Source organism: Xiphophorus couchianus, chromosome 14 (genome assembly GCF_001444195.1).
Source record: "Xiphophorus couchianus chromosome 14, X_couchianus-1.0, whole genome shotgun sequence".
In the NCBI taxonomy this organism is placed as follows: Eukaryota; Metazoa; Chordata; class Actinopteri; order Cyprinodontiformes; family Poeciliidae; genus Xiphophorus; species Xiphophorus couchianus.
The window spans coordinates 9,841,938-9,869,437 of record NC_040241.1 but is presented as its reverse complement, the minus strand read 5'-3'; the positions used below and the strand labels follow the sequence as shown (position 1 = coordinate 9,869,437).

Below are 27,500 nucleotides of genomic sequence, written 5' to 3'. Positions count from 1 at the left end.
GTTCCATAAAGTAACCCATTACTCAGAATGATGATTAGTGTAACCATACAGATAGTGTTCAAAAATTTGTCTGTTCTGTTTTGTTTGGTTTTTTTGGGGGTTTTTTTTAGGTCAAATGACGAAGTGTGATTTATGCCGCAGTGTTCATTGAGTCAGGCCAACATCACATTGGCCATTGCAACAGTCAGTTTTTAGATGTAAAACGTTTACACATCCTGAAGTGAAATAAGGTCTCAGCCTGGCTGTTTAAATCTACTGAAGTAGGTATGGATACAAATCACTGGTAGGCATCTTAGAAGAAAGATGATTAAAGACAAAGCTGAAGCCATGCAAAGGTGCACATCCAAACGAGACATGTTGTAACAGGTGAACTCGGTCAGCAGGTTCCTTATACTCCCACATCACTGTGGGAAAGAACAGGATTAGGTAATTTCTCACCCAACCATCATTAGTCATTCTCTGGCATTCAGTGACTTCTCAGATACTGTGATAACCTGCATAACGGTGAACCGAAGAATGTGCAGAGTGACGCTTCTTGTAAGTGTGGGAATTGTGAGCACTGCCTTTGCTCTCCAATGGAAACAGACCTACTACTGCTCCACATGTCAAGACGTAGGCAAACTTTCCTTTTAGTGCTTGCTTTGAAATATAAAAGACAACATGCTTTCAGAGCGGTGACAAAACAAGGCCCATCGGGTATCATTGTACAAAGGAAGGCCAGAACCGGAATAAAAGGCCTTCTTTTTGGACTATTTTCAGAGCAGGGGCTTGCTAAATAAATAGAGGAAGGAAGAAAAACAGCTATCATGTGTGAGGAAAAGGAAATGTGGCAAGCGCATTAAAGCAAAGCTCCCAAAATAACAGGTCCGCAAGGGCTGCTTCAACCTCTGAGGGATTTCAATATTCAATAAGTTAACACTTAAAAGAAAACAAGAGTGTCTGCCATCAAAGCAAAAACGTCAGTATACAAACAGAGACATAAAAGAAATAAAAAATTAAAAAAACACACTCTTTTTGTAGAAAGACTCAATGCAATAAAAACCCCAGCTGAGCAACAGCTGCAGTGTGGATAAACAAGTAGTTCAGGGTATGGCTTCCCTCACAGACAAAGGTAAGGAAATATAATAGTGTAAAGACAAATAAGGCATTTTGACACTAAAATATCGGTGTAACGTTTGTACAAGCGAAATGAAATATCACGACGATATTTCAGCCAGACGCTGCAGCAGAGTGGAGAAGCCGGCGGCTTGCTGGTAGAGCTCGGTGACGCGGTCCATCATCTCCTGGGTGGCGGTCGCCGACGGGTAATTTTGTGCTGCGCCCTTGGTTGCCACGACGACCGCCTTCAACACCTGGCAGAGCCTCCCTCCGGAAGTGGTGATCTGAAACAAAGGAAGGACGCGACGTTTGCTTTGATTCAGTTCAAGCGTTTACAAGAGGAAGACTCGGAGAGCAGGAGTGTACCTTGGCCCGGAGGTCGGCGGAGGTCAGGAGGCGGGACAGAGTGTCCCCGATGAACACCAGCTTGTGCGCGGTCACAATGAGACTCTTCCCCCTGGCGACGAAGATGCGCGGCGGCTGGTTGCCGTGCACGCTGCTGTCGAGCACGTCGATGGCGTCGGCGAGGCAGGAGAGGTGGGCGAAGCTCTGAGAGGAGTAGAAGGAGAGCAGCTCCGAGTCCTCCAGGGAGAGGGCCACCGGCAGAGGAGGCGAGGGAGTCAACTGTACGGGGAAACGCAACGGTGAAGGGTGGAAACGAGAGATGGAGGAGAAGACTTCAACTCACTATGCCTTGAGAGAGTATTTATACTCTTTCAAGTTTTTCTCATCACTTCTGCAAACTTGAATGCATTTTAAGGCTTGTTTTCATATATTTAGGAAGTAGAACAAACATCATACGTAAGGTTTTCAAAGTTTCGCAAATAATCTGAAAAGTGGTGGCAGTGTTCAGCCCCTTTTACTCATACACGTGCAATCAATCACCTTCACTAGTGACCTTATAGTGAATAGAGTCCAAGTATGTGTGAATGTATTCTAAGTTTTATGAAGAACACCGGACGGGTCAAGGAGCAGGTTGTGAATCAGTTTAAAGCAGGTTTAGGTTCTAAAACAACATCCCGAGCATCTAACAGAGCTCAGTTCGGTCCAGCATCTGAAAATGGAGAGTATGACACAACTGCTAACCTACCAGAATCTAAACTCCCATTGAAACCAACAGGCCGAGGTAAGGAGAGTACTGATCAGTAGGCGTGTACCAATAATTTGGGCCCAATTTTGTTAATTTTGGGAGATTGGTCGATACTTTGGTGATTTATATTTTGCAATTTTTTAGACAAAAAGAAAAATGGTGGATCAGGCTTTTTAAAGATATTGGTGCATCATTATTAACCAGAGCATTCAAGCAGGACAACAACCCCAGAGGAAAAAATTTATATCAAAGCACATTTATGTGCTGGAATGGGCAAAATACCAGACATAAACACAATTGAGAAAAAGGGGCAGGACTTGAAAATCAATGTCTCTGGCACTCTCTGAGGTTGAGCTATTTTACAAATTAGTACAGGCAAAGATTTCAGTCTCTAGACTGCAAACAAACAATAGACACTCCATAAAACTTGCAATTAGAACTAAATGCCACACTTATAAGAGTGGAAGTTTTACAATCAGGTATTTTATTCCTTCCACTTCACACTTATGTGCTACCTTGTTTTGTTCTGTTACATCAAATTTTAATCAAATAAATTAAAGTTTATGGTTTTTACTTGGCAAAATGTGGATAAATTAAGGGCGTAACAATGTCCTGCAAGGGCATTCCAGATTTCAATAAATTGTTGGAACATATAATTTGGGGAAAAAGCACTGAAGAAATAGTAACAACCCAAATGAAAGTCCAGACTGAGCCACAAAAAAGGCTTTTACCATTGTCTTCTTATTGTTAGTCTTCAAAATACACCATACCTTTTCTTGCTCATGTAGTCAACCAAGGTGTGAAAAAAGAGAAATTATTATAACATCTAAAACAACCACATCAGAGGACACAACAATAACGAAAAGGCAGCACAGATTCAGATTCCAGTGTGGGAACAGCAGCCTAGAAAATGATTCATGCCTAAACAAGGTTATATGACAGTCCCAATTATTTTTTCAAAATTATAGCACAACAAGTACTATTATTGAAGGCGTACACAGTTATTGGGACCTGCCTAAAAGTGCAGAAAAAAAAAACTGAGGTGTAATTTGCCTACATTGAAATCCATTGCAACAGGACTCCCTGTGACTGCCATGTACTAATAAATTCATCCATATAAACCTAAGGGAATCGCAGACGCAACTCCACGGTTTGAAAAGTCAGAGTGAAACGCACAACTCCGCGCAGTATATCAAAAACAAGAGAGGCTGCTGAAGGAAGGACTGTGCTTTCTGTCACTTATTGTCCTGCGGCCTCCTCACTATGTGAGGCCAGATTGTTGAGACTCACAAGCGAACTCTTGTTTTTCGTCTGGGCTGCGATGACAAGGGAACCCTGCGAGGAGCAGGAAAAATGCAGAGTGCTGCACAGAAGACGTGACTTCAGTTTGGTGCAGCAAAACAAGACCTCAGAGTCTGACGCTGGACGCTCAGAGTAACTAATTACGGTTTCTAATGTCTGTGTGTACTTTCGACACCAATCGACAGGGCTGAGAAGGCCAATGCAAAGCAAAGCGAGTCTTGGGAAGCAAACAGCTACAGCTAGCTGGATTAATGAGTCACAGTGCTTACTAGTAAACAGAGCGCACTGTCAACTCAGAGTGAATAAGTGACTTATCCGAGTGGAGCTGCTGTTTGTGCATAAATCATCTGTGACAGCAGGCAGAGTGACACAACAGGAGTGTGGTACCGTCATGGGAAAAAAGACAGAAAGTGCACTCCAGCTTTAAGAGTTTTACATATCAAGACATAATAAAAAAGAAAGATTTGGTCTTTCAGGTTTTTAAATGAATAAGATCTACTCTCAATTGCACAAAGACACAATAAATCCTACACTTTCCAAATGCAGGGGAAAAATAGAGTAGAAGAAAACACAAGGAAAAGAAAAGTGCACCTCTGCTGCTTCCATTAATTTTTTTTTTAAAAAGGGAAAATTGTATCCAGGTGTTGCTGCAGGTGCCTCTATAAAAACAGAAGCGTTGGCAGTTTGACAACACAGCGCGAAGGTGGAAAGTTGTCAACAGTGACTTCACCAAAGCACCTGTTGCTGGCCATCAATCTCCGAAGAGCTACAACATTTAAAGTCCTTTCCTCCGCAGTGAGAAAAATTTTTCTCAAGTGGGGAAACACTTGAGACCAATCTTCCACGGACTGCACTTCCCAGGAAATTCACCCCAAGCTCTGACTGTGCTATGCTCTCTGGATCCGCAGGCTGGAGTTGGCACGTTGAAGTCTGACATTAAAAAAAAGATTGGCTGAAAGCAGAAAGTTTATTCCTTTTTAAGAATATGACAGAATGACTCCAACATTCCTTCTGGAACAATGTGTTTCTGACAGAAATGACCAAAGACAAGATCTCTGGGCATAATGCACCATGCTATCCAAACTAAACAAGCATAAGAGCGCAACAATCCATACCCACCGTCGAGCACACTAGTGGAAGGGTTACGATTTGAGCTTGTACTTCTGGTCATTGAGCCACTTATGAACTCTGCTCCATGCTAAAGTATTACAGTCAAACATGAGGCCAGCAAAGGGAGTTTGTCCAAAATGGGTCATGCAACAGGGTACTGATACTAAACATAGCTGCAAATATACAACAGAGGGGCCAAAAAAAACAACAAAATTAAGGTCTTCTAGTGAATGAGATAAAGTCTAGATCTAAACGTGACTAATATGCAGTGGTGAGACCTCGAGAGAGTTCGCAGTTAACTGATTTGCAATATTGCTCTAATTGCCATGACTTAGTGAAGACCAAAATATTTTTTCAATTAGTGAAACCACAACAGAACCACAGTGTACTTCCTTGTTCCACAGGACTGCATGTGGAGGTGAATAACATTGCGGAAATTACTCACCCTTTGCTCTCCGGTGAAGGTTTGTCCGTTCTCAGAGAGGACATCCGGAGGAAGATCTGGTTTACCCTAATATAGGGAACAGAGAACCGTCAGTGGTGACTATGAATACTTCTTCGCTCATAAACAGTGACTGTTAGACTGACCTGCAGCTTGACATATCCAACACTGTCTCCTGAAGGTACCGGGGCTGGGACTGGGGTCAAGCCAATCCCAGCATACTCGTTGCTGGGGTCCTCTTCTCCATTAACGGGGCCCATCGTTAGGGTGACGCAGGCAGGAGTTGGAGGCAAAGGAAACATAGGCTGAGGGGTCGGAGGCAGGGGCCGTTCTTGGATCCAGCTCCCTTTACGAGAACCCATTCCACCGCCGCATGACTTCCCATCAGGCACCGGGAGCGCTGGCAGGGGCCTGCGAGACAGAGATTCCTGGGAAGACAGACGAGGTCGCCCTTGAGCCTGCAGGAGGAGGGCGGACTCCTCCAGAGAGCGCTGGACCAGCGATAAGAGCCCCTCATTTGGAGGAGTGTTCCCGATGGCAGACAACGCCGGAAGCACGTCCGAAAGCCGAACCCAGGCTTGCTGGAGAGGCGGCGGAGGGTCACCTGTGTGACTGGCCTTCCAGGTGGACAGGATCTCAGCCAGAGATGTAGCCAGGTCCCGCGAGGACAAGGACGAGGCGGTGCCCAGCAGCGAGTGGACAAGGTTCGACAGCGAAGCTTTCCATTGAATGTCGCCGGAGCCGTTGCTGGAAACAGAGTGGCGACGAGTGGAGGCGGAGGACGACGAAGAACACGAATGGGGAAGCACTTCAATGGTCAGGGAGGGCATGTCGTAGATCCCACAGTCAACCTCAGTGGAGTCTTGTTTCTGATCTCCGCCACTGGCTCGTTTGTCGGGTTCCGGGACAAAACAGACCTGTCCGACGTGCATGATGTCCTCAGTGGGGAGGCTGCTGGTGGACTCACCCAGCACCGGAGGGACACCTGGAAGAGTGGGGACACTGTAGACTTCGTCCTCGTCTTCATCAGGCTTTATGTCTGCCACGGGTTTGATCAGAGTGACTGTGGGGACGTCATAGACCTACAAGTGGCGAAAACAACACATTTTCACCGAATGCATATTCCTTTAACTTTGTAACTGTAAAACTGAGGAAAAGTCAAATGAAAATTCTCCGCGAATGTGATAGGATGATGTTTTCTCTCAAACAATATGTATTTGAAAACTTCTTACCAACACCACTAAACAAATAAATCTGCTAGTGAGAAAAATACATTAAAAAGCAGCAACAAGTGTACACACCCTTAATCTAAAACTTTAATAGGAGTCTATCTGCAGGCCACATCCTCACTTGGCAATATTTTCCCACTACGCCCTACAAGCATCCGATAAATCTATCAGACTCTGTGGTTATCTCTTGCGGCAGCCTCTCCACAGGACTCCTTAGATTTTGTGTCAAATTCAGATCTGGATCCTTGTCGGGTCATTAACACTTTTCTTCTGGTGAGGTAATCCTGGTGTAAATTAGATGTGTAGTTGAAGTGCTTAAAAAGTGCTATCATCTCAGTTTTCAACTTCCAAGCAGATCCCTGAATGCTTAGAGTCAAAACTGAATTGTATCCATTTGAAGAAAAGTTGCACGTTTGTTTGTGTTGCTCCACAGACAAAACATAAGAGACGAAAGGTTTAAGTTTTGGTATCTGACCATAACACATTAATCCACATTGTTTTGGATGGTTTTAGCCAAGTAAGCCTGGATGTAATGCTCTTAGTCCAGACATATGGAGAGCAGAGGTGATTGCTGTCAAGTGCGACACACAGCCAATACTTACAAGATGTTTCTGTTGCTCCTGGTTAATAAACAATTAACCAGTTTCCAATTGACGTGAGAGAGTCTTTATTTATCTGCACTCCACAGATACTTTTGAACAATGAGCTCCTTTAAGCTTACCTAACCTGTTTGCACACCAAGGGCTTAATAAAAGAATACAAGACGGTGCTGAACTTCATTTCAGATTAACCAGATGCACTATACCTGACGGCAGGTGTGAACTCAGGAAGGTTGAGAGATAAAACAAAATCAAAAAGTGCTTCAACAAAGTATTAGCTTAAGTGGATGCACATTTATGCAATTAAATAATTGTTTTTGTTTTGTTGTTGTTTTTTTGTTTTTTTTTACCTTTTCCCCTCCCAACAGATTTTGTCGTTTTTAGTTGAGTTATACGGAAACACATCCATGAGAAGTGGAAAAGTTTTAGAATATTGTTATTTTAATTTACTTCACAAAAACTCACCCTAACTGCACTTTTAGACGGAATTCATGCCGTTTAATTTAGCAAAATACTGCACTTTTGATTATCAAAAAGTCTGGAATATATGAAATTGAAATGAGCAAAAAAAAAAAAAAAGGAAATCACACAAAGATCAGCAAATATATACAACATTTGGAATTACTGACCTATTTAATTATTGACCACTTTTGTACACCCAATAAGAGGAAGAAACTGTGTCTAATTACATTTGGGACCAGGGAGGATCGGGAGGATCGGGAGGATCGGGACAAAAGGGAAAAACAGTCCAACAGCTGGCACACATTCTAAGCTAAGATTAAAGGGGAGGCCACTGTGGTCAGGGTGGTGGTAGTGCTGGTGGTGGGACAACCGTAGAATGGCCCTCACACATGGGTGTGACTGGGAGAAAATAGTAACATTTGGACTGGATAGACAGGCTTCCCCAGCCGACAGAGACAGGTGTGGCCCCGCCTTGGAGGGGGGCAGGGAGGCAGACTAATGGTGGTATGTGGGAAGAAATAGTGACAGGGTATGTGATAGTTATCTCCCGCATTCACGACCCACTGCACTTGTATAGACACGAATTCCAGAGTAATACCGCAGCTTACAGTAATTTCTAAACTAATGACTGCAGCGAATGACACAAAACTGTCAGGATTACGTATACAGCACAGTTGTATTCCTAGCCCCTGTAAAAGAGAACCGATCGAAGCAATTCCTTCACGAACCTTTTCCAGGCCAGTTAAACTGTTGTTCTAAATCAAAAGAAAAGCGGCAAAGTTTTTTCTTCTATAGGAAACCCCAAAAATTGAGAGTAGCCCAGTTTTATACAACACTTTCTAGAGTTTTCTTAGGATTGAACAGGACCTGATCACTTATGTTGTGATCTCAGGTTTGGTAACGATTCAAAATGATAGTTGTTGGGATGCACCGATCAGTCAGAGACCGGGACTGAAATCAAACAATTTTTCTAGTAAAAAAAAAAAAACATTACAGATTTTTTTTTATTAGTCAATTAACCAAAACATAAAAAGAAAACTGAAGAAAACTTGTATTTGCTGATAAATAACCTAATCAGTATATCTCCAATTACTTGACGTCGTATAGTTGGAAAGTCACAAAACAACCGACATTTCCTCATTTTTGTGGTGCAAACAGGTGTTAGATGTGCAGGACAATCATATTTTTCTCTGGTCTATGCAGAGAAAAATATGCTCCTTCTTGTGAGCAAGAAGGAACTTCTTGAAGAAGGAACTTGCTCACAAATAGAGATAGCACAGTACTATTATTGTTATTAAATCAAACAGAAAAAAATCAGACATGCAAATATATAACTTACTCCTTGCAACATTGACAATGTTTTCCGTGAGTGGCAGCCATATTTAATCTGAACTCTGAGCAGTCGAGGAGCTCTGACTTTCCACTTCAGAATTGTATGTAATTACAGAAAGTATCAAGTGTCTCTTTGGGGTTATCGTTGGATATATGGCAAATAAAATTAAGGAATCGTTGCCTTTTGAGGGTAGTTTGGTGGACAGTTTAAAACTTGGTCAAGGTCTCCTTAAGGTGTAGGCTGGTCTCAGATTCTCAGTAAAAACCAAGATTTTATGGTATAATGTTATTCACAATTGCTTAGAATAATGTTAAATGATATTTTATCTGATTACATGCCTCACAATCACATGTAATGAAATATTTTTGAAAAACCAGCAAAGATTGTCTGTCTTAGTGTAGCAGCTTTCTTTCAGTTCACTCATTTGCAGTGTGTAGCAACAAGTAGGGGAGGGGCTGAGTGCTCAATGCAGCTTTAGAAACTTCCAGTTATCCTCAACACTTACTCTAGGATCTCACTAAAATAACTTAAAACCATGAGATGATAGAAAAATTGTCTTTGACTTCCCATTAATGGCCGTTTTTTGCACTCTACAGTTGGAGGTAAGGGTAAGGATTATTAACGGGATTTAACAGAAGATTTTATCGCATTTTCGGATTCTTTAAAAACATTGAACTCAAAGCTATTTCATATCTTTTAAGACACATACTAGAAATGAAATACTTGCTTTACCTCTGTGTCAGGGTCAGCTTGTGATTGGACGCTGCGTGGGGTGTCATAAATGCCATCGACATCCTTTACGTGAGTAGATTGGATCGGCTGCTGCCACCTGCCACTTGGAGGGGTGTCATACACCTAACATGGCAGCAGAGGATACCATCAAGCTATGACTCTACATCTGCATGAGATCATGCATCATAACAACTTTTTGATGTAAGGCACAAAAGTAAGAAGAGGACCATAAGGGTTTAAAGACTTGTACACCATACCTGGTCATCTGCAGCATCCGAGTGATCCTGCTTTTCTCCAGTTTTGTTCGGCACTCCGCCGCTTCTATCCAGGCCGTTGCTCGTCTTTTCTCCATTACCCTGGGGAGTTCTGATTTGCTTGTCCTCTGGTTGCAGCTGGCCTGCAGGACTTGCCTGAGCCGTCAGCTTGGGGATGGAGGCGACCGACTGAGGTGTTGCTTGCTGTGCTTCTTTCCTGGTGACTCCTCTCACCGGAGGGGCTGGTGGAGGAGGTTTGCGGGCAAAGTTTGGCGACCCCGGAGCCCTGGCTTGCCCTGCTCTGATTGAAAAAGGGGATCTTGCCGCACCAGGTTTGCCCCTTGCAGCTGCAGAGTTTGGGGGAAGACCCTTGAGCAATAGTCGGGGAGATGCTTGGGTTGGAGTTAGCGAAGATGGGTGTTGGTGAGCCAGAAATGTGGCGGGTGGTCGATGTAGGTTTGACCCTACAAGGGTAGGTGTTTGGTAAACTCCAGGAGTGTCCTGACTTACTTTGGGCTGTGGCGTAACACTGATCCCAGAGGTGCCATTAGTGCAGAGAGTACTGCTCACACCACCACCTGTTGGGGACTGGTAAACATCATCACTTGCAAGTGGCGTCCCTTTGGGCACCAAGTAACAGTCGTCTGAATGTCCTGCTGTTGGCTTGTCTCTCGGAACAAGGTATGTAGTGTCTTCTGGTTCATCGGTAGCCCTTGGGACGCCACTTGGAGAAAGGTAAACAGATTCTGAAGCCAGGAGAACTCCAGGCTGCCTGGCATGCGGAGCTGCAGAAGGCATGGGACTTAGTGGCTTCTGGTAAAGAGTTCCAGACATTTCTGAACCACGCCCCCTTAAAGACGGAGATCGTGGCCGTCCTGTCACACCAATATCCCAATCCGGTCTGGGGCGAGTGCCAGAACTTGAGTGTGAGCGCGGACGGCCGGCCTCCACTCTGCGTAGCTCTCCAGTTCGAGTCGCGACTCCCCCGCCTCTACCTTCGCCTGTGGCAGGCGGCGACAGGTATACTCCGTCAGCAACGTCCGTGCTTCCAGCGACAGCAGTCCGAGTCAAAGGAAGGCCAGGGCATAGGTATACAGAGTCTTCCTTCAGTCCGGGGGCAGGCTCAGAGCCTGGTGGTGGGACGGTCTCCAAAATTCTGAGGCGGTTGGCAGGAACAATGCCCTGTTTGCCATGCAGGGAGCACTGCCACCAGCCTGGCCCGCCAGTCTTCTCTTGATCCAGAACCATCAAGATGTCGCCCTTTCGGAAAGCCAGCTCCTCAGGGCTTTCTGCTGTGTTGTCATACAGGGCTTTAGCCAAAATCGTCTAGAAAAAGAGGAGGAATGACAGTGGGAATAGAATATGAAAGAGAGCTGTAGTCTGCAGTCTACGGTTACACCTGTTTGTCTAGTCTCACATGTTTACGCCACAAACAATTACACTCAGCAGTACTTGATTATGTCACCATATTTTGGTTGTTTCATACCTGACTTTTAAGAGAGTACAGAGTGCATTTATTACCTTTCATAACCGTTAATATTTGTTTATGTACCTTTGATAACCGCTATAAGGAAACATGGTTATTTGACTCGAGATCAAAACTTCTTTTGTTTTGATCTGGGGTTATAATCTCTCAGAATTCATATGAATAATAACTACAATCTCCAGACTAATTAAGGCAATTGAAATATATTCAATGACAATATAAAAAAATATGCAATGCAACCACTTATATGATAATTTATCAGTATGAGAAATGTACCAAGAAATTGGCGACCAAAAATGTGAGACTCTCAGCTCGATTAACCATGAGCGATACCCGGCTGGTTTCCAATCGGTTAAAGTACCAGAGTCTGTTCACTTTGCTACATATCCATAGTTTTTTTTTGTTGTTGTTTGTTTGCAGAGTTAGACATTTCATGGCTAAAAAAGAGCCGTTAATTTGCATCTGTCTTGGGAACATTTGGTCATATTGATGAAGGAAGAAATTGACTTGGAGCCGAGTGTTGTGGGTAAAAACATTTGTCTGTTGGAATCTTAGTACGAATTCACACAACATACTCAAACCACACTAATTGCCAACAGAAGTGTCTAAATACGGTTCAAAAGGTCAACCCCAAATCCCTTTGCCTTTGTTTTAAATTAGTGATAATTATTTGACTATAAGTGGAGAAGTAACCCAGAGTCGTATCGACACGGTACTGCCAAGTCAGATGGACTTTGTTGATTGTTTAGAGCCAGTAAATGGGGAGAAATTACACTGAATAGTGAAGAGTTCAGAACATCTGAATGAAAAGGGAGGAGAATTAGTGGACCACAAGGCACAGAAATACACACACACACACACACACACACACACACACACACACACACACACACACACATATGCCCACGCCCCCCCCCGCCCCCCACACAGAAAATCCAAATCTCAAAATCCCCAGCTGGGTCAGTAATGATGGCCAAAAGAGAACGAGGGGAAGCAGTCAGAGGTGGATCAATGATCAAATGGACATGGGAGCTTAATGTTAATGAGCAAGATGAGAGGGAGGGGGAGGGGATGAGAGGCACATCTGTCCCTGGCTGTTTAGGGTTTAATTGCCAACCCAAAGCCAGAGAGTCAGACCCCCTTTCATTTTCTAAACCAAACCCCCATCAGGGACAGAGAGGCTCCAATGAGCCATGAGGGAGCTCCCCTCCCTCTGTCCCTCAAAACAGTAATGGAGGCAATAAGGACCTTCATAAAAAAATATAGTGGAAAATCTACAACAGCTACGTGGCCATCATGTTGTCCAGCTTATGTCAGGCATTTATAATCTCCTCTGTCCACCACAGAAAGATTGGCATTTTTTATTTTTAAATAAATCCATGCACATAGAAAGATAAGACGTGTACTTACAGAGACAGACATGACTCCAAACTCATTCGATATTTCTCTGAGAAACTGTGAAACTAGGTGTTCAGATCGCTCAGCCCATCCGTGCAGGTCAGATCAGATCAGCAGAGATTTTTGTCGGACGTGTTGACGGGCAGCAGCAGCAGAGAGACTGGCTGCCGAGGCACAGCTGGCTCTGGACAGGACTCATCTCAGTGGCGTGGCTGCCTCGAAGCCCCCCGTCTTCCTGCGGATCCTGTAATCCATGTGGAGACGACGTACACGCTTTGATGAGACACAACAACTGAACGCCGAACCGGTCCAGCCGCCTAAAGTCATGCATCATCCATATGCAATACAACGTGTGACGAGCGATTGTCGTTACGTTACGGTAATGCCACTCTAACAGATTGCATTTAAAAGCAAACGGTGCACGTTGAAATGGTAATCTGGCACGTTGATAGCTGGAATGTGTGTGTGTGACATGAAAAATAATTGTTAATTCGTGTAATTATGAGCTGATAAGACGCCAGTTAACCGTGCCGAGGCCTAGCTGTAAACACTAACCGACGGGATAACACTCTCTAACGCTGGTTATCCATATCGCCCCTTGCTGCTGAGGCTCAATTCAAAACAATAGTCCTGGAGCGTAGCATGAAATCCCAGCTGTTACCAGTCTAATCGGCGCTAGAGCACAAAGCCGTCGGTTTAAAATAAAAACAAATACCTGGCTTCCGTCTTATCGTGGATAAACTTCCCATCGACGTAAGGCTTTCAGGGAGATATGTGAGGAATCGCTTCTTTCCAGGCGTGAAAATCTTTGGCCATTGAGGTTCGATCACACAAACGTCGGAGCGCAGACGACGCATGGGCGTCAGAGCCGTAGGGCAACGTCGCCGCCATATTGTGAGTGGCATATATATATATATATATATATATATATATATATATATATATATATATTGGACTCACAAGCAAACTGCTGTCAGACTGTTTAGTCACCTGAGTTTTTGTTCAAGTTACATCTGTATCATAATAATTGTGATGTATTCATAAATTAAATTTATTTCAGGAATATAATTCAAAAGACTAAACTACTATCTAGATTTATTGCACAAAATGATGTATTTTTGTGAATCAGCATGAAAGTTTGATTTATCTGTCACTTTGCCTCTGGTTCATCTGAATTTCCTTACTGAGGAGCAATACAGGCAGTTTCTATTTTTCTATTCTGTCTATTCTATTTCAAGCATTAAGGTCAGCACATAGGAATATTAGTGTTGACCTAAGGTCCTAAGAAATGGGTAACTAAAATCTTTGCAGACCCCACACATTCTGGACACATACTGTTTAAGGTTTTATCTTCAGGTAGGTACAGCAGAGTGATATTTACAAAAACAAAACAGTTTTTTTTTCTCCAGGCTGTCTCTCTGGTTAACATGAAATGGTCGAATTTCTTGCTTTTGCAAATTTGGGAAATAAAGCTGATTTACACATTTCTCTCATTTCTGTTCATTTTGATTGAAAAGGTTTGCAACTTCAGAAAGCAAAAGAAAAAAAAGTAGTTTCTTAGAAAATCAGAATATTACACAAGCTGAATAAAAAAATAATGTTTAAAGCAGAGATGCAATGGCACAATCAAGAGAAAGACTGCTGACTTAACAGCTAACCAGCAAAGGTCACTGACACCCTCCATATGTGACACAAAAATGTAATGATGAATGAAACTGGTTGTTTAAAGACTGCCGTTTCCAAGCATGTTGGTGGAAGGTTGAATGCTTGAAAAATATGGAAGAAAAAGGTGCACAAGTGTAAGGGGAATCTACATTCTTAAGAGGATTGTGAAACAAAACTCATTCAGAGGTTTGATTTCTATTAGCTGCATTAATCTTCAACGTTGACAGAAACAGACACTTGACATAAATCACTTAACTTTTAAAATATGTGTTTTCCCTTGTGATTTAAAGTGTTGAATTCACAAAACATTTCCCTAACATTATCATTCATCCAGGAACAAGGTCTGCAGGTCTTTACATGGTTTTGACATTTAGTATGTGATTAAGATAAGACCTTCATATCTTGGACAGTGTTGAGATACTAGATCATTTACAACTGAGGAAAAACTACACAATTAGGCACTTAAATAAGATCTTTATGGTTAGACACTTTGCTTTTTGTCATCCCTTTATCCTAAAAATCCAAGTAATTCATTATTTATAAATATTTTAATAATTAGCAGAAAAATAAGAATAATACATTCTTAACACTTAAAGTTAATCTGAATTTATAGCTTAAGTGGTACTTTTTGAGCTAAACAAATCTGGAAAAACTGAATGTGAGTTAGTTAAAAAGGCTAAAACTACATTTCATTAAATTATTTCGTATATATTAAGAAGTGAATTCATCTACAATGAAAAATTATTTCACATTATTGTGTATGAAAACTATATATATATATTCAAAGTAGTTTATAATACATTTTAGTGCCTTTGTTATGTTGAAAACCACTTTTAATAGTAATAATCCTATAATCCTCCAGGTTCACATGCCACTCACAAGATGACGAACGAGCTCACTTTCTACTGTGCAGTGAAATTATATTTATAGCCAATCCTTTCTCACTGAAATCTGGCTTCTGTCCGCACTGTTAGCTGCATCTCTTCTGTGATTGGCTGATGTTTTGTGGGTGCGTTCAGGGGCGTCGATTTAAACTGTTCATCAGAGAACTAATCTTTCCAAGTAGTCAAAACTTAGACACGTGACGTTATTAGTGACTCACGATCCTGACAGTAAACAGTTACTCTACTAACTGATGCTATTATTACAGCTCACACATTTAAAAGTTGTCAAATGAAAACGAGGCGCTTGTTTGAGGCTTTTATTTTGACAGCGGTACCAGTATCCGGAAGACAGTAGATGTAGCAAGAGTCAAAGGTCCCTTCGCCAGAGTTTGCCCGAGTTTTGTGTTTCATCGAACGGTCCACCTTTGCGACTTCGTCCGTTACCGTTCGCGTTCCCTGCGTGGTGAGATAATCCTCATTACGGCGCTTAAACGCCAGTAGTCCTTCGCCGGCTGTAAAGCTGTGATTGAACCTCGAGCAAAATTTCGAGCAATGTAAATTTCATTATTTACATTGTTGATCTATTATGAATCTTGACTGTTTCGATTTGCGTTAATGTGCAACTGCATGTCTGTGTCGCCCACCTTTTATACCTCTGAATCCCGCCTAACAACAAGTCCAGTCAGAGCCTCTGACCTTTACCCCCGTGAACTTAGTCTGTGCATGAAGTAACCTTCCTGCTCCGTGTTGCAGGTGATGTTTCGGGGTTTATCCAGGTTTCTGAGGACCAACCCGGTTTCTGTCCAGAGAAGCATGTCTCATAGCAGTCTGGACGGGAAAGTAGCTATTGTGACAGCCTCCACAGATGGGTGAGAGTGACTGAGCTGTTTGTAGAGCTCTTTAGTCTGGAACAGCTTCAACAGAAACCGAGGACGTGACTGTGGTCTGCTTTTCTAAGAGAACGGGTTTCGAAAACAAAAAGAGAAAAGAAAACGCAGTGTCTCAGTTCCAATGTGTTGCCAATATGTTTTTATTTAAATAAATGTTTCAGTGATGATGTTTCAAGTGATACATGTTGACTTCCAGTGCCTTGCAAATGTTTTTCTACCCCTTTATACTTTTTGACATGTTTCCACAATTAAATCTAAAATGCACTTTATTGGGATTTTTTTGTTGTTGTGATAGACCAACCTGTAAGTGTTAGGTTTCAAGTCTTGCCACACATTCTCCATTTAATTTAGCTCTGGACTTTGACTAGGACGTTTTAGCACGTGAATATGCTTTGCTGAGCATGTAACCGTTTCAATTCTAGGCTTTAAAAATGTCATAGATGAGCCTAAATTCTCGTACAAAGTCTCCAGAGCTATCTCACCCCTGCTCCTCTAAAATTACCTTTATTTAGATCTTAAATTAGTATATTAGTTTATTTATTCTTCTGCTTATTGTTGGTTCTTTGGGAAAATTACATCAAAACATCATTATTTACAACCGGCTCATGGACAAAGTGCATATTTAACAATATTTTCAATTTATTGAAGTTATTTTTGGAGAATTTGCTTTGGTCTTTACTAAATTTAAGTTACTGAAACTTGCAGAAACCATGTTTGCCACCTTGTATTGCCTTAAACCAGCTTGCATGATGCTGCCTCCACCATGCTTCCCAAAGGGAATCGGGTGCAGTGTGGTGTTTACACTTAGGTTAAATTACATAGTTGGTTTTTTTTGACATTGTGTGATTGAATACAAATCCGTATTGTACGTTTTTGTACATTTTACTTGTATGCCACTTTTTGTTGGCATAATACATAAAATCCCAGCAAACCACATTGATGTTTGCGGTTGCTGTTGAGATCAGACGGGTCTGGAAAGTTTTGCGAGGCTTTGTTCATTCATGATAAGGCTCCGTTTTTTCTTCTTTCGCCTCAGAATCGGCCTGGCTGCAGCTCAGGCTCTGGGGAAGAGAGGGGCCCATGTGGTCGTCAGCAGCCGGCGGCAGGCCAACGTGGACAAGGCTGTGGCTTTGCTAAAGAGCCAGAGCATCCGAGTAATTGGAACCACATGTAATGTAGGCAAAGGAGAGGACCGGGAGAAGCTGGTCCAACTGGTGAGCTCTAGCATCTTCAGTGGTGAAATATGCGGAAATATGCAGGCTTTCTGTGAAAACTAGCTAAAAAAATACAGAATCGGAGGTATTAAGGGAGCTTCTTTATTTACGTTTACCCCCAGTCAATGGAAAATCCGGCTGAACTCTTGGGTAATAACTGCATTATTTTTCCAAGCAAACCTCAGACATTTCCTGTTGCCGCGGAGCAACAGACCTGTAGAAGGTTCTGCTCAGGAGGGATTTGAAACCCATTCCTCCTTACCGAGCTTCAGCTTTCTTTCAGAGTCCGATTTGGACGACTCTAGTGAAGTCGCTTCCAAGGGGCCTCAGTCTGTCTGAGGGTGGGAACATTTTCTCTGTCTGAAGACATTCAGATGGTTTGCGCTGAAGTTTGTTGTTGTTATAAGTGCTCTCCAGCTGTCCCAAGTTCACTTCACGTCATATTTGAGGCTCTTATTATTCCTGGAGACCAACAATCTTCCTAAGTATTTCAATCTTAATCTCGGCAGCCCGCAAACTTTTCCACTGCAGAGATAAGTTTTGAGGTGCATCCTGGAAAACCACAAGCATGCAGCTATGCTTGACTTGGAGGATACCTGACTGCTGTGTGAGGTGCCTCCATGGAAACCAAGCCTTTATAAATGATTGTACATATGGTAAACTCATAAACAGCCAATTCCTTAGCTCCTATTTTGAGCGTCCTTTGTTTCCTGCCTGCGTCTAATGTGTCGTGCTGTTGGACAGTCTGTCTGCAAAATAATCGTTTCATCCCTTTAAAATGAATCTTTAATAGTTTCCAAACTCGTGTAAAGCTGCAGATTGACTTTTCGAGTTTCCTTTTTGTGTGAACTGCACCAAGGTTTTAAATGTGTTTCATATTATTTGAGGCCTATGTCTCCTTGCATTGTATGCTACGCTGCAGTTTAACTCCTCACTTTGTGTTGCACTTAGACTATGGAACAATATGGGGGCATTGACATCCTGGTGTCCAACGCAGCGGTCAACCCGTTCGTTGGAAACATGTTAGACTCCACAGAGGAGGTGTGGGACAAGGTAAACGCCACGACTACGAAGCTTCAGGAATCGTTTTTTAACTGAAATAGTGGGTCTTTTCACATTCTGTCCCATTATATTAACCAACTATATTGTATTTTATAGGGAATGATAGTTTAGACCAATGCAAAGCAGTACATATTTGTGAAATGGAAGGTAATTTGTGCTTTTCAAATTCTTTACCAACAAATTTCTGACCCCAAGTCCATATATTGTGGAATCAACTTCTGCTGAATCTACAGCTGCTGTTTGTGTCGCTTTGGATTATTACATGATAAAATATTTGTCTATTCCTCCAGGCAAATTAGCTCAAATTCAGTCAGATTGGACGGAGCACTTCTGTGATCAGCGATTTTAAAGTCTCGCCACAGATTCTCAGTTTGTATTTGGTCTGAACTTTGACTGGGTCACTCTAACACATGAATATCCTTTTAGTCCCTGGCTGCATGTTTAAGGTTGTTGGGAGGAAGGTTCTCTTTAACATAAATGCCAGTGAAAGCCTTTAACGTTTGTGTTTCTAATGTGGCCCGATGTCAAAAAGGTTGAGTAGTATGGATGCTTTTGCAACATATCAAATTTCAAGATAAACAAAAACTTCTGTTTCCCACTTTTTTTTTTACCAAAAAGGTAAAAAGAAAAATCACATATATTTGTATCATTCTTGTTTCTTTTTAGATTCTGTCTGTAAATATAAAAGCTGCCTTCCTCCTGACGAAGATGGTGGTGCCTCATATGGAGAAGAGAGGGTGAGGATGGCACTGGGAGGAAAAGAAGAATTTCAACAGTGAAATTCTTAGTTGTGTTTTCAATGGTTCTGAATTTCTCTTTCAGAGGCGGAAACATTATATTTGTGTCTTCAGTGGGTGGATACCAACCAATGCTGGTGAAGTGATACATTTTCATAAACATTGGTGTTAAATATTCAGACGGCATCTTGGTGATTTTTTTCCATCTAGCTTCACTTAATACAGGGCAGGCGCTGGTTTCAGAAAGTCAAATTTAAGACTTTTGAAGACCTTTTTAATGGCACCATGAATTAAATTTAAGACTGAACAAAAATATATATGTAAATGAGATGGTTGGAGGAACTTCATGTATTACAGTCAAGCAGTCTAGCTTTCCTAGTCACTCTTGAGACCCCCGTGTCTTCTGGGTCCAGTAAAACGGACCTGCTGTGTCTCTCTGCAGGGCCTGGGCCCCTACTGTGTGAGTAAGACGGCCCTGCTGGGTCTAACCAGGGCGCTGGCTCCTGAGCTGGCTCACAATAACATCAGGGTGAACTGCGTGGCCCCTGGAATCATCAAAACCCGCTTCAGTTCTGTAGTAAGGACGCCAACACTTCATGGATCTTCAGGCCTGTAGAGTTCCTGATTACCGTATGGGATTGTGATTTTGATTTGAGTTTATTTTTTTTCTTGTTCCAGTTGTGGGAAAACGAAGACAGTATGGATGAGTTGAAAAGGCAGCTCAGCATTAAGAGGTGACGTTTAGTTTAACTTGTACTTGAGCTGCTGAATCTGTGGAATAATTGTATTTATTTATCTGCGGCTTTAGGATTGGAGAACCTGAAGAGATCGGAGGGACGATCGCCTTTCTGTGCTCTGATGACGCTTCCTACATCACAGGAGAGACCGTCACGGTGACGGGAGGGATGAGCTGTCGACTCTGAACCCTCTCTGACTTCAGACCCATTTATGATTTTTTTTCCCTGCCTGTGTGGGAGGGGAGGTGAAGGAGCGGAGGGCCCCTAATCAGTGCCGTTCCTGTTATTGATAATTTTATACATTCACAAACAACTGTTAAATACAGAATATTCCTACTAGAAAAATAATGTCCCGTTTTGGCGCCCTCTCTAATGCAGCGCCCCCTATGGGTTGCATACAGTGCATACCCACTTTTTGCGCCACTGCATTCTGCAATTGTAACTTATGTCATTTGAATAAGTTAAATCAAGATTAATAATTACATGCAGTTTTTCTAAAGTTATAAATTCATATCTTTCTAGTTTCAGGCATGCTTTCAATATTTTTCTACTTTTTGCATTCTGATCTCATTTAACATGCAGAAAACGTCAAATAAACACACTAAATGAGCTTTTATTATCTGGTATCTGTCTAAACTGCAGTGACAGCTGCATTTCAGACGGTTTCATTTTTTTAGCAGAAGGTAATATAAAAGTCAAACACCACACATTATGTAACGTTTTAGTTTCCAGGCTGTAAAACAGTGAATGTGCCTCTTATCGCCTCCGTTTGCTGCCAGCGGACAGCAGGTCTGGTCGGGCCGTCCCGGGTTTCCAGAACTCCCTCAGGGTGGGAACGTATGTGCCGCGTTTGGTCTTGTAGTAACGCTTCATGAACAGCTGGGGGAGGCAGAGCACAGGATACACGCTGAAGTGAGGACTTTGTTCAAAGTTTGAAACTATGTGTTTGAACTGGCTCATTGACAATTTGATAAAATGGAAAAAACACAGAGGAACATTAAAAGATTTAATGTTTTCATGAAGGATTTTGATTTTGAAAATAGTCCTCGGTGTAAAAAAAAAAAAAGTGTTCCTTCACATTTTTATCATTTCACAATGCAGTTGTTTGTGAAAACCTTTATGTTTGTGGTTCAGGTTATCAATAAGCTTAGTGGTGATCAGGTTTTAAATAAAGAACCATTTCATAGACAGATAAATCAGCACAGATGATTAATTACTAGAGCAGAACGATAAATGAAAGGAATAATGGATAAATAAACTCGGCTTGATGGACAGAGAGAGATTTGGGAAATTAACAGATGGATAAAATCAGATGAAAGTGGATGGAAAGATGCACAGACTGCTGGATGAATGAAAGAATAAATGGAAGTGTTGAATACATGTTGCAGGTGCATTCAAAGACTGTTGGATAAATGGAAACAATGAAACGGGTGAAAAGATGAATTCAGGGATTGGTAGACTGAAAATTGTGAAAATAGACTGAACATCTCAAATTATCCCCTCATAAATCCTCCTTTCAGTTACCAAGGAAACGTCTATCTGAGAAACCAGTATAGCCGTTGCAGCGCACATGTATATCTGTCTCTGTGAGCTAAAAGACACAAACTGTCTAAAATTACAAACTAAAATTTTGAGGTGGATGGTGGAAGAAAAAAAAAAGTTTACATTATGGCATCTTTATATAAAAACTTGTCAGACTTAGACTTATCTTCACACATATTTCAATATGGAATTGAAAATACAAATATTTTCTATTCATTTTATCGTACTTATCCAGATTTGGGAAATATATGAATCAGCTTCTTTACTCTGTGCATACGTACCCTCCCTTTGAAGTTTTTTGACGCCTCATCTTCAGAATCTGCTACGTACTCGCCTCCTGACGGAGAAACGATTTCTACACACAAACATACAGAGTTGAACATAACATAGTGCAATGGATGGTCCAAACTTACTGGAACTAGTCAGTTATTTTTTCACCCATATAATGAAGTTATTTAATTAGTTAAATCACCTGCAGGAGTCCTCTGCTGGGAGGAAGAGCTGCTCCCACTGGATAAAACCGGCTGATTTCTGTCAGACAAACAAAGGTTTGGTCAAAATAAATAAATAAAAATAAAACTGATCGTTTTATTTTTTATTCAGATCAAAATAGCTCACTTAAACTCATCTAATTTATGTTATTTAACAGAAAGATGAGCTCAAAGAAACTAGTAAGAAAAACATTTTTATTTTCTTCATATTAATTTCATTCGAATTTACACTCTTAAACGTTACAATGTCCAGGACTGTAAACATCAATAACTCCTCACAAATGTTTGGATGTAAAGTGTTCTTTCGGCAGAGCTGTACATCTCAGACAACAGAACCATGAACATTGTCCCGCTGAACTGCTGTAAACGTTTCTAATAATTAATAATGTGTCTAGAAAAATAAAGCTGAGACTGCCTGAGAAACGGCCCCAAAGCTACGGAGCTTTACTTGCGTCACTAAAAATGTGCAGAAACTGTCAAATCAAAACCTTTTGAGATGGAGGTGTGAATAAATGCAACCAAACTAAAAGGAATTAAAACATTTTCCTTTACAATTGCTTATAGCTCAGAAACTAATGGACTTAAAAAAATACATAAATAAAAAAATTAAATGATTGTTTTTGGTTCCTAATCAATCAGTTTTGATCCTTTGTGTTTTCGTGTTGATTATTTATATGTTTCTGCACCCTGGAGTAGAAAACATTTAAAATAGACCCGTGTGCTTCATATATTCCATTCATCTTACATTCCCATAATGCCAAAGTTGGCTTCAGATTTCAGAGTATTTGAGTTATTTCTGTGTTTTTGGCATCTGGATTAATTCACATCAGCATTATTCCAAAATATATGGTGACCTTTCAAACTTAAATGGATTATTTTACACTAAATACTAACATTTTCTTTTGACCTTGTGCTGCTTGTTGTACCTCAAAGATAAAACATGCAATTTTAGTAGCTACTATAGAATTTACTTTTTAACTTTTGTAATTTTATTGAGCTCTTTTTTTTGTAAGCTTCCAGATTACAGAGTATTGAATGAAGTTTGGAAACTAGCATAGTTTTCCATCCTCAGTTTTCCTTTCTCCATACTTATCCAGATTTGGAAAACTGAAAAAGTAAAGTTTTAAATTTGCAGACGTTGGGACAGAGTAGGAACCCAATCGATTACTTGGTGCATCGCTATGTTAAAGTGTGATTATCCCATTCAAATGATAACATGGATCAATAACAGATTATCAACAGCGTTGAAAAAACCCCAGAATAGAAAACGTAATTTTAAGTTACAGATATTAAAGTTTTATTCCTGCAGGCCGACTAGCAGCTTGTTGTTTAAACCTTACTCTTTGTCATCCAGGCCAGGACTTTCAGGCGTTTGACAGACACTTGTTTGTTTCCATGTTGAGGACTTCTGCTGCTGCTGCTCCTTGTAGAAGGACTTCCCTTCTCCTCCAGACAAGCTAACGCTAGCAGAAGAAACCGACAGTTTTTTGATAACAACTCTGGGGTTGCTGCTCAGGCAAGAAGCAAACACAGAGCAAATGGACGGATCTTCAGGCAGGTGCAGCTTTTTGATGCCCAGCTTACTTATATGTCTATTTAGGAGTTCTCTATCGTAGCTGTTGTTTTGTAAAGTTTGCGATTTTTCTTTGGTTCTCTGGTTCCTGTTGATGCTTTTTTCTCCAGATATGAATTCCTCCTCAGGGTCACTTTCAGCTGTGTCTGGTTGCTTGCGTTTCCTTCCTCTGCTTTCATTTAAGGAACTCACGCCAACAGGTTTGGGTTTCTGTTTGACCAAGGTGAATTTCGCATTTGGATCCCATTGATCACCTCTTGCGTCTTTTGAGTTGGATTTCTCACCACCTTGCGAGGCTTTTTCGCCGTTGGAAATGAGTCCGATTACGGGTGTGACCAACGGCGTGGTCGCTCCCGGCCTTGAGCAGTTTGTCCGCTCAGCGGCCGACTGATCCGATGGGACTTTTCCAGATGGAGGCAGAGAGAGAGAAGCCAGGATGGAGTCACCCATGTTTGGAGGTAGAGACGCTGCGAACAGAAACAACACAGAGAAAGTCTTGTTAAGATTTAGAGTTTCTACGTATTTTGTCCAGTCAGAATTCCCCGCATTTGAATAATAAGATCTCATGAGCTCTTGGAACCAGATTATAAACTATTACTGTGGATGGAAAGATAGATGGATAGAGATGGATGGTTAAAAAGACCAGTGATAAGACATGTGTCTTGTATTGTCTTCTTTACACAAATATTCAAATCTTACACAGAATAAATTTCATACATTTCCAGATTGTAGGAACACAGTGAGACATCAAATTCATGTCAATTTACAGAAATCAGTTCAGTTTTATAAATTCACCTATCAAGCTTTCTACAATATTAAGCTGACCTTATAGTGTAGAGCAATAATTTTTCTCAACCGCGACATTAATGTAAAACTTGTCTTTATTTTTGCATAATCTTCTACATGGCGCAGGCGTTGGAAAAACAAAATAGCCAAAATATCGAAATAACCATTTTACCATTGTTCTGTGTTTTTATTGAATGGGACATTCAATTGTCTTAGTTTTTTAAAAACTAAATTCATAATACTTTTTTTTTCTTTTGCATTAAGCCTCGCAGTGAATGACGACTGACTTTAAAAGTGTGAAGATATGCATTTAACAGTACAAGAACCAATTCGATTAATTTGTTTGGAAAAATAAAATGCTCTCTCCTCCATTCCAATCCAGTTGGGGAAAAACAATAAACCCAAATGTTCCCAATCCTACCTGCTGACTCCAGGTGACCCAGACAAGCCTGATGTTGAAGTAAGATCTTGAGAAGCTGTGGCTGAGTTGCTGCTTGTGCACACTCCTCCAGGACAGGAGGGGCGTCACACAGCCATGACACCGTCTGTAATCACATCGTTTCACTGACATTTTTACTCTATAACAACACACGGCAACACCAGAGGTCACATGTGTGTGTCGATGCCTACCTGGGCTAGGTTGGGAACCGGGAGCAACTGGTCTAGTCGAATCAGAAATTCCCACAACAGCTTCTCCAGCTCCTGGTCAAACTTTGGGCCATAATCAGTGGGAAACTGTTCCTGTTAGAGAAAAACAACAATAATCACCTTCTCACCGTTTCAGGTGTTTACACTCAGTGGGGCGTTGGTGGATGGATACTCACTTTAAAGAAGTGTTCTCTCTCTGCTTCATTTGTTAGCAGCGTTTGAACAAAAACATGGAAACTTTCCACCGTTTTCTGAATTTTCACATCCTTCTTCTGGAAGACAAAGGAACACAAAGTGCATGTTTTACATAAAAGACAACCGATTGAAGTAGAAACAACTACAAAACCTGAAAAACTAGAAGAGTGGACTTTAAAACTATTGTTTGTTTTTTTTTTGTTTTACTGAGACTAGTTTTTTTTTTTATTGCAATTCTCTACAAGCAAACAAAAAAAGTCCAAAGACAAGTATTGCAGAGTAAAATGAGCAAAAATATGCTTGCAGTTTCTAAAAATGACTTACTTTCATCATTAACATACAATTTTTTTATTAAAATGTACTAAGTCTGAATATGTGCTTTCCTGAATGAGTAGCTGAAGTACATTCTGCCTTTAAGCTGCTTTTTTATAGGTAGAATAGGCTGGCCTCGTTTTATTTCCCTCCTTTACAAAAATAGTTCAACTTATCTGCTTCTATTACTCTGCACAACTCAATACACTCAATTCAATAAATAATGCCCATTTCAAACCAAATACACAATCCAAGCTGGATTACACTTGGTTGTAGTTAACCTTTGTTTCAATCATAAGAAAATTGAAATTGAATTTTGGGTGAAATTGAACCCTTAGCAGAAAAAAAATAGATAAATTTGGTGTAGATTTGAACTCCATCTCCATTTTACCACAGCTGATCCGGACGAAAGAGGAGCAGGAACACGGATCCTCTCCAGATGTGGTGCAATCACGTCAACATCTGGCTGTTTGAGACACAACTCTAATATTAACTGAAAAGAAAGAAGGAAAACAGATTAGTAAGAAATGTATTTAACTGAAGAATTATAGTTACCACTTATCCTTCAGTAAATAGTCACCCGTGCTCTGAGGCCCAGCACCAGCTTGCCCTGGTGTCGCAGGGTTAGCAGGCCAGGAACGGTATCGCAGGCCGAAGACACAAACTCCTCCACAACCCCGTACTGCATCACATCCCTCTGCTTTAGCACCTTCCAGAGCGCCGCCGACACCAGGCGGACGGGAGGAGCCAACAGCTGGAGAGCAGCAAAGGGAATGCTGGGATCTGTAGAGGCAAGAAGAGTTAAATACAAATAATCGAACTAAAGCAGGTTGTCTAAAGCCTGACAGCATACAAACTGTAAACCCACAGTGGCCTTATAATGTACACTACCTAACAAATTCAACCCTCCTTGCACTTTTTAAAAAGGACTGCTCAGCCACAACATTTGCTTTTGCCACTCCTCTTTCAACCTCTGCCTCTTAAAAGCGTGCCACTCATTTGTATTCGACTCTGTCGAGCCAGGTTTTTCTTGAGACTGAAGAAATGCACACACACACACATACCTCTCTTCTCCAACACTTGAAATGGGTCAACCTGTTAATGAGCCAGTGATTTGATTCAGGTGTGAAGAAGTATGCTAGTAAAACTCGAGCACCTAATATGCCATCTCCTTTAAACGTCCCCATAACTTTATCTCTGGCATGTCTGCTGTTCTGCATGGTTTCCATGACACTGATGTCTTCCAACAAACTTCTGAGGTTTTTACAGAACAATTAGTTGCAGTAGAGTGTATGATAGTCAGTCTATCAAAACTATCAAAAACATTAACTTTGACAAACTTCAACAGTGCTCAACAACGTTAGCGAGTAATAAACATTTAGCAAGTCTAAATGTTCAGTTTTCCACTTACCATTTTCTTTCGGTTTTTTTGTAGCCATCCCAGAGAATCCGTTTAGCTAAATATATATATATATATATATATATATATATATATATATATATGACGTTAATAAAAGTTAGCTTAGCAGTGTCAAGTTACTGCGGAAAACTGACGCAGAGCTTATAACGAAGGTTAGCGAAATCAGTCAGCAAACACAACTGAGCTAAATTTAACCGTCTCGCGTGGAGTTAAAGTACCTATCGTGAAACAACAACCGCGCTATTTGTTGTTAATCAGTTACCAGCCGAACTGAACAAGTTTCTGTTAAAAGTTCCGCTTCTCTGCCTCCCGCCTTCACGTAGTTGTCGGTATCAGTTTGAATAATCTCATCGAATGTGCCGACCGGGCGGTGCTTCCTGGGTCTCTATGCGAAACATGGGCTGAATTTCAAACTCCGCTCGGGTGGGAACTAATATTTAGTAAATGAGCACACCTAAAACAACTTTTAGGATGTGACGTAGTAACACCGCCGCCAGACCAGCTTGATAACTCACACCAGCCCACAGACGTAACGGGTTTACCGGTTGGTGGCTGTATGTTCACCTAACTTTTTTTTTTGTTGCTACTGCCAATAAATTTCAAGAAAAAAAAAAGAAGAAGACATAATGGGTCTATTCTTTATTATTATTCACTAACCTGTAGATGTTTGCTTTGTTTGGAAGGTAAAAGAAGGAATAAATAAAAGTATTACGAGGCAATTCAACTGGATCATTATGAATAATTGTGCATACATTATGCAGGAAATAAAGGTACAAATGTGTTGAGATTTAGATGTTTCTTTTCACAGT

General features: G+C 41.2%; 3 protein-coding genes across 6 annotated transcripts; 1 reads left to right on the top strand and 2 right to left on the bottom strand.

Annotated features, from left to right (window-relative positions):
- Window positions 1–71: 71 nt before the first annotated feature.
- Window positions 72–12,676, bottom strand: efs (embryonal Fyn-associated substrate). Its single transcript, XM_028037313.1, has 7 exons — window positions 12,548–12,676; window positions 9,655–10,977; window positions 9,398–9,520; window positions 5,189–6,124; window positions 5,046–5,111; window positions 1,465–1,722; window positions 72–1,382 (listed from the first exon to the last, which is right to left on the bottom strand). The coding sequence occupies exons 1-7, from the start codon at window positions 12,557–12,559 to the stop codon at window positions 1,197–1,199; spliced, it is 2,904 nt and encodes a 967-aa protein (XP_027893114.1). The 5' UTR covers window positions 12,560–12,676; the 3' UTR covers window positions 72–1,196.
- A 90-nt stretch (window positions 12,677–12,766) lies between these two features.
- Window positions 12,767–20,334, top strand: dhrs4 (dehydrogenase/reductase (SDR family) member 4). Of its 3 annotated transcripts, none has more exons than XM_028037321.1 (9): window positions 12,767–12,914; window positions 15,838–15,953; window positions 17,011–17,188; window positions 18,140–18,241; window positions 18,917–18,987; window positions 19,073–19,124; window positions 19,430–19,564; window positions 19,666–19,721; window positions 19,796–20,334. In XM_028037321.1, exons 1-9 carry the CDS (start codon window positions 12,789–12,791, stop codon window positions 19,908–19,910), a joined length of 951 nt encoding a protein of 316 aa, XP_027893122.1. In that variant the 5' UTR covers window positions 12,767–12,788; the 3' UTR covers window positions 19,911–20,334. The 3 variants fall into 3 exon arrangements, with proteins under 3 accessions (XP_027893122.1, XP_027893125.1, XP_027893124.1); XM_028037324.1 differs by lacking the exon at window positions 12,767–12,914 and adding an exon at window positions 15,294–15,638; XM_028037323.1 differs by lacking the exon at window positions 12,767–12,914 and adding an exon at window positions 15,296–15,547.
- Window positions 20,322–27,131, bottom strand: tinf2 (TERF1 (TRF1)-interacting nuclear factor 2). Of its 2 annotated transcripts, none has more exons than XM_028037315.1 (11): window positions 26,910–27,120; window positions 26,683–26,728; window positions 25,852–26,054; window positions 25,663–25,764; window positions 24,941–25,036; window positions 24,747–24,857; window positions 24,538–24,661; window positions 23,098–23,797; window positions 21,739–21,797; window positions 21,548–21,621; window positions 20,322–20,603 (listed from the first exon to the last, which is right to left on the bottom strand). In XM_028037315.1, the coding sequence occupies exons 2-11, from the start codon at window positions 26,708–26,710 to the stop codon at window positions 20,481–20,483; spliced, it is 1,620 nt and encodes a 539-aa protein (XP_027893116.1). In that variant the 5' UTR covers window positions 26,711–26,728; window positions 26,910–27,120; the 3' UTR covers window positions 20,322–20,480. The 2 variants fall into 2 exon arrangements, with proteins under 2 accessions (XP_027893116.1, XP_027893117.1); XM_028037316.1 differs by having other exon boundaries at window positions 20,453–20,603; window positions 23,098–23,220; window positions 23,342–23,797; window positions 26,683–27,131.
- Between the last annotated feature and the right edge of the window lie 369 nt (window positions 27,132–27,500).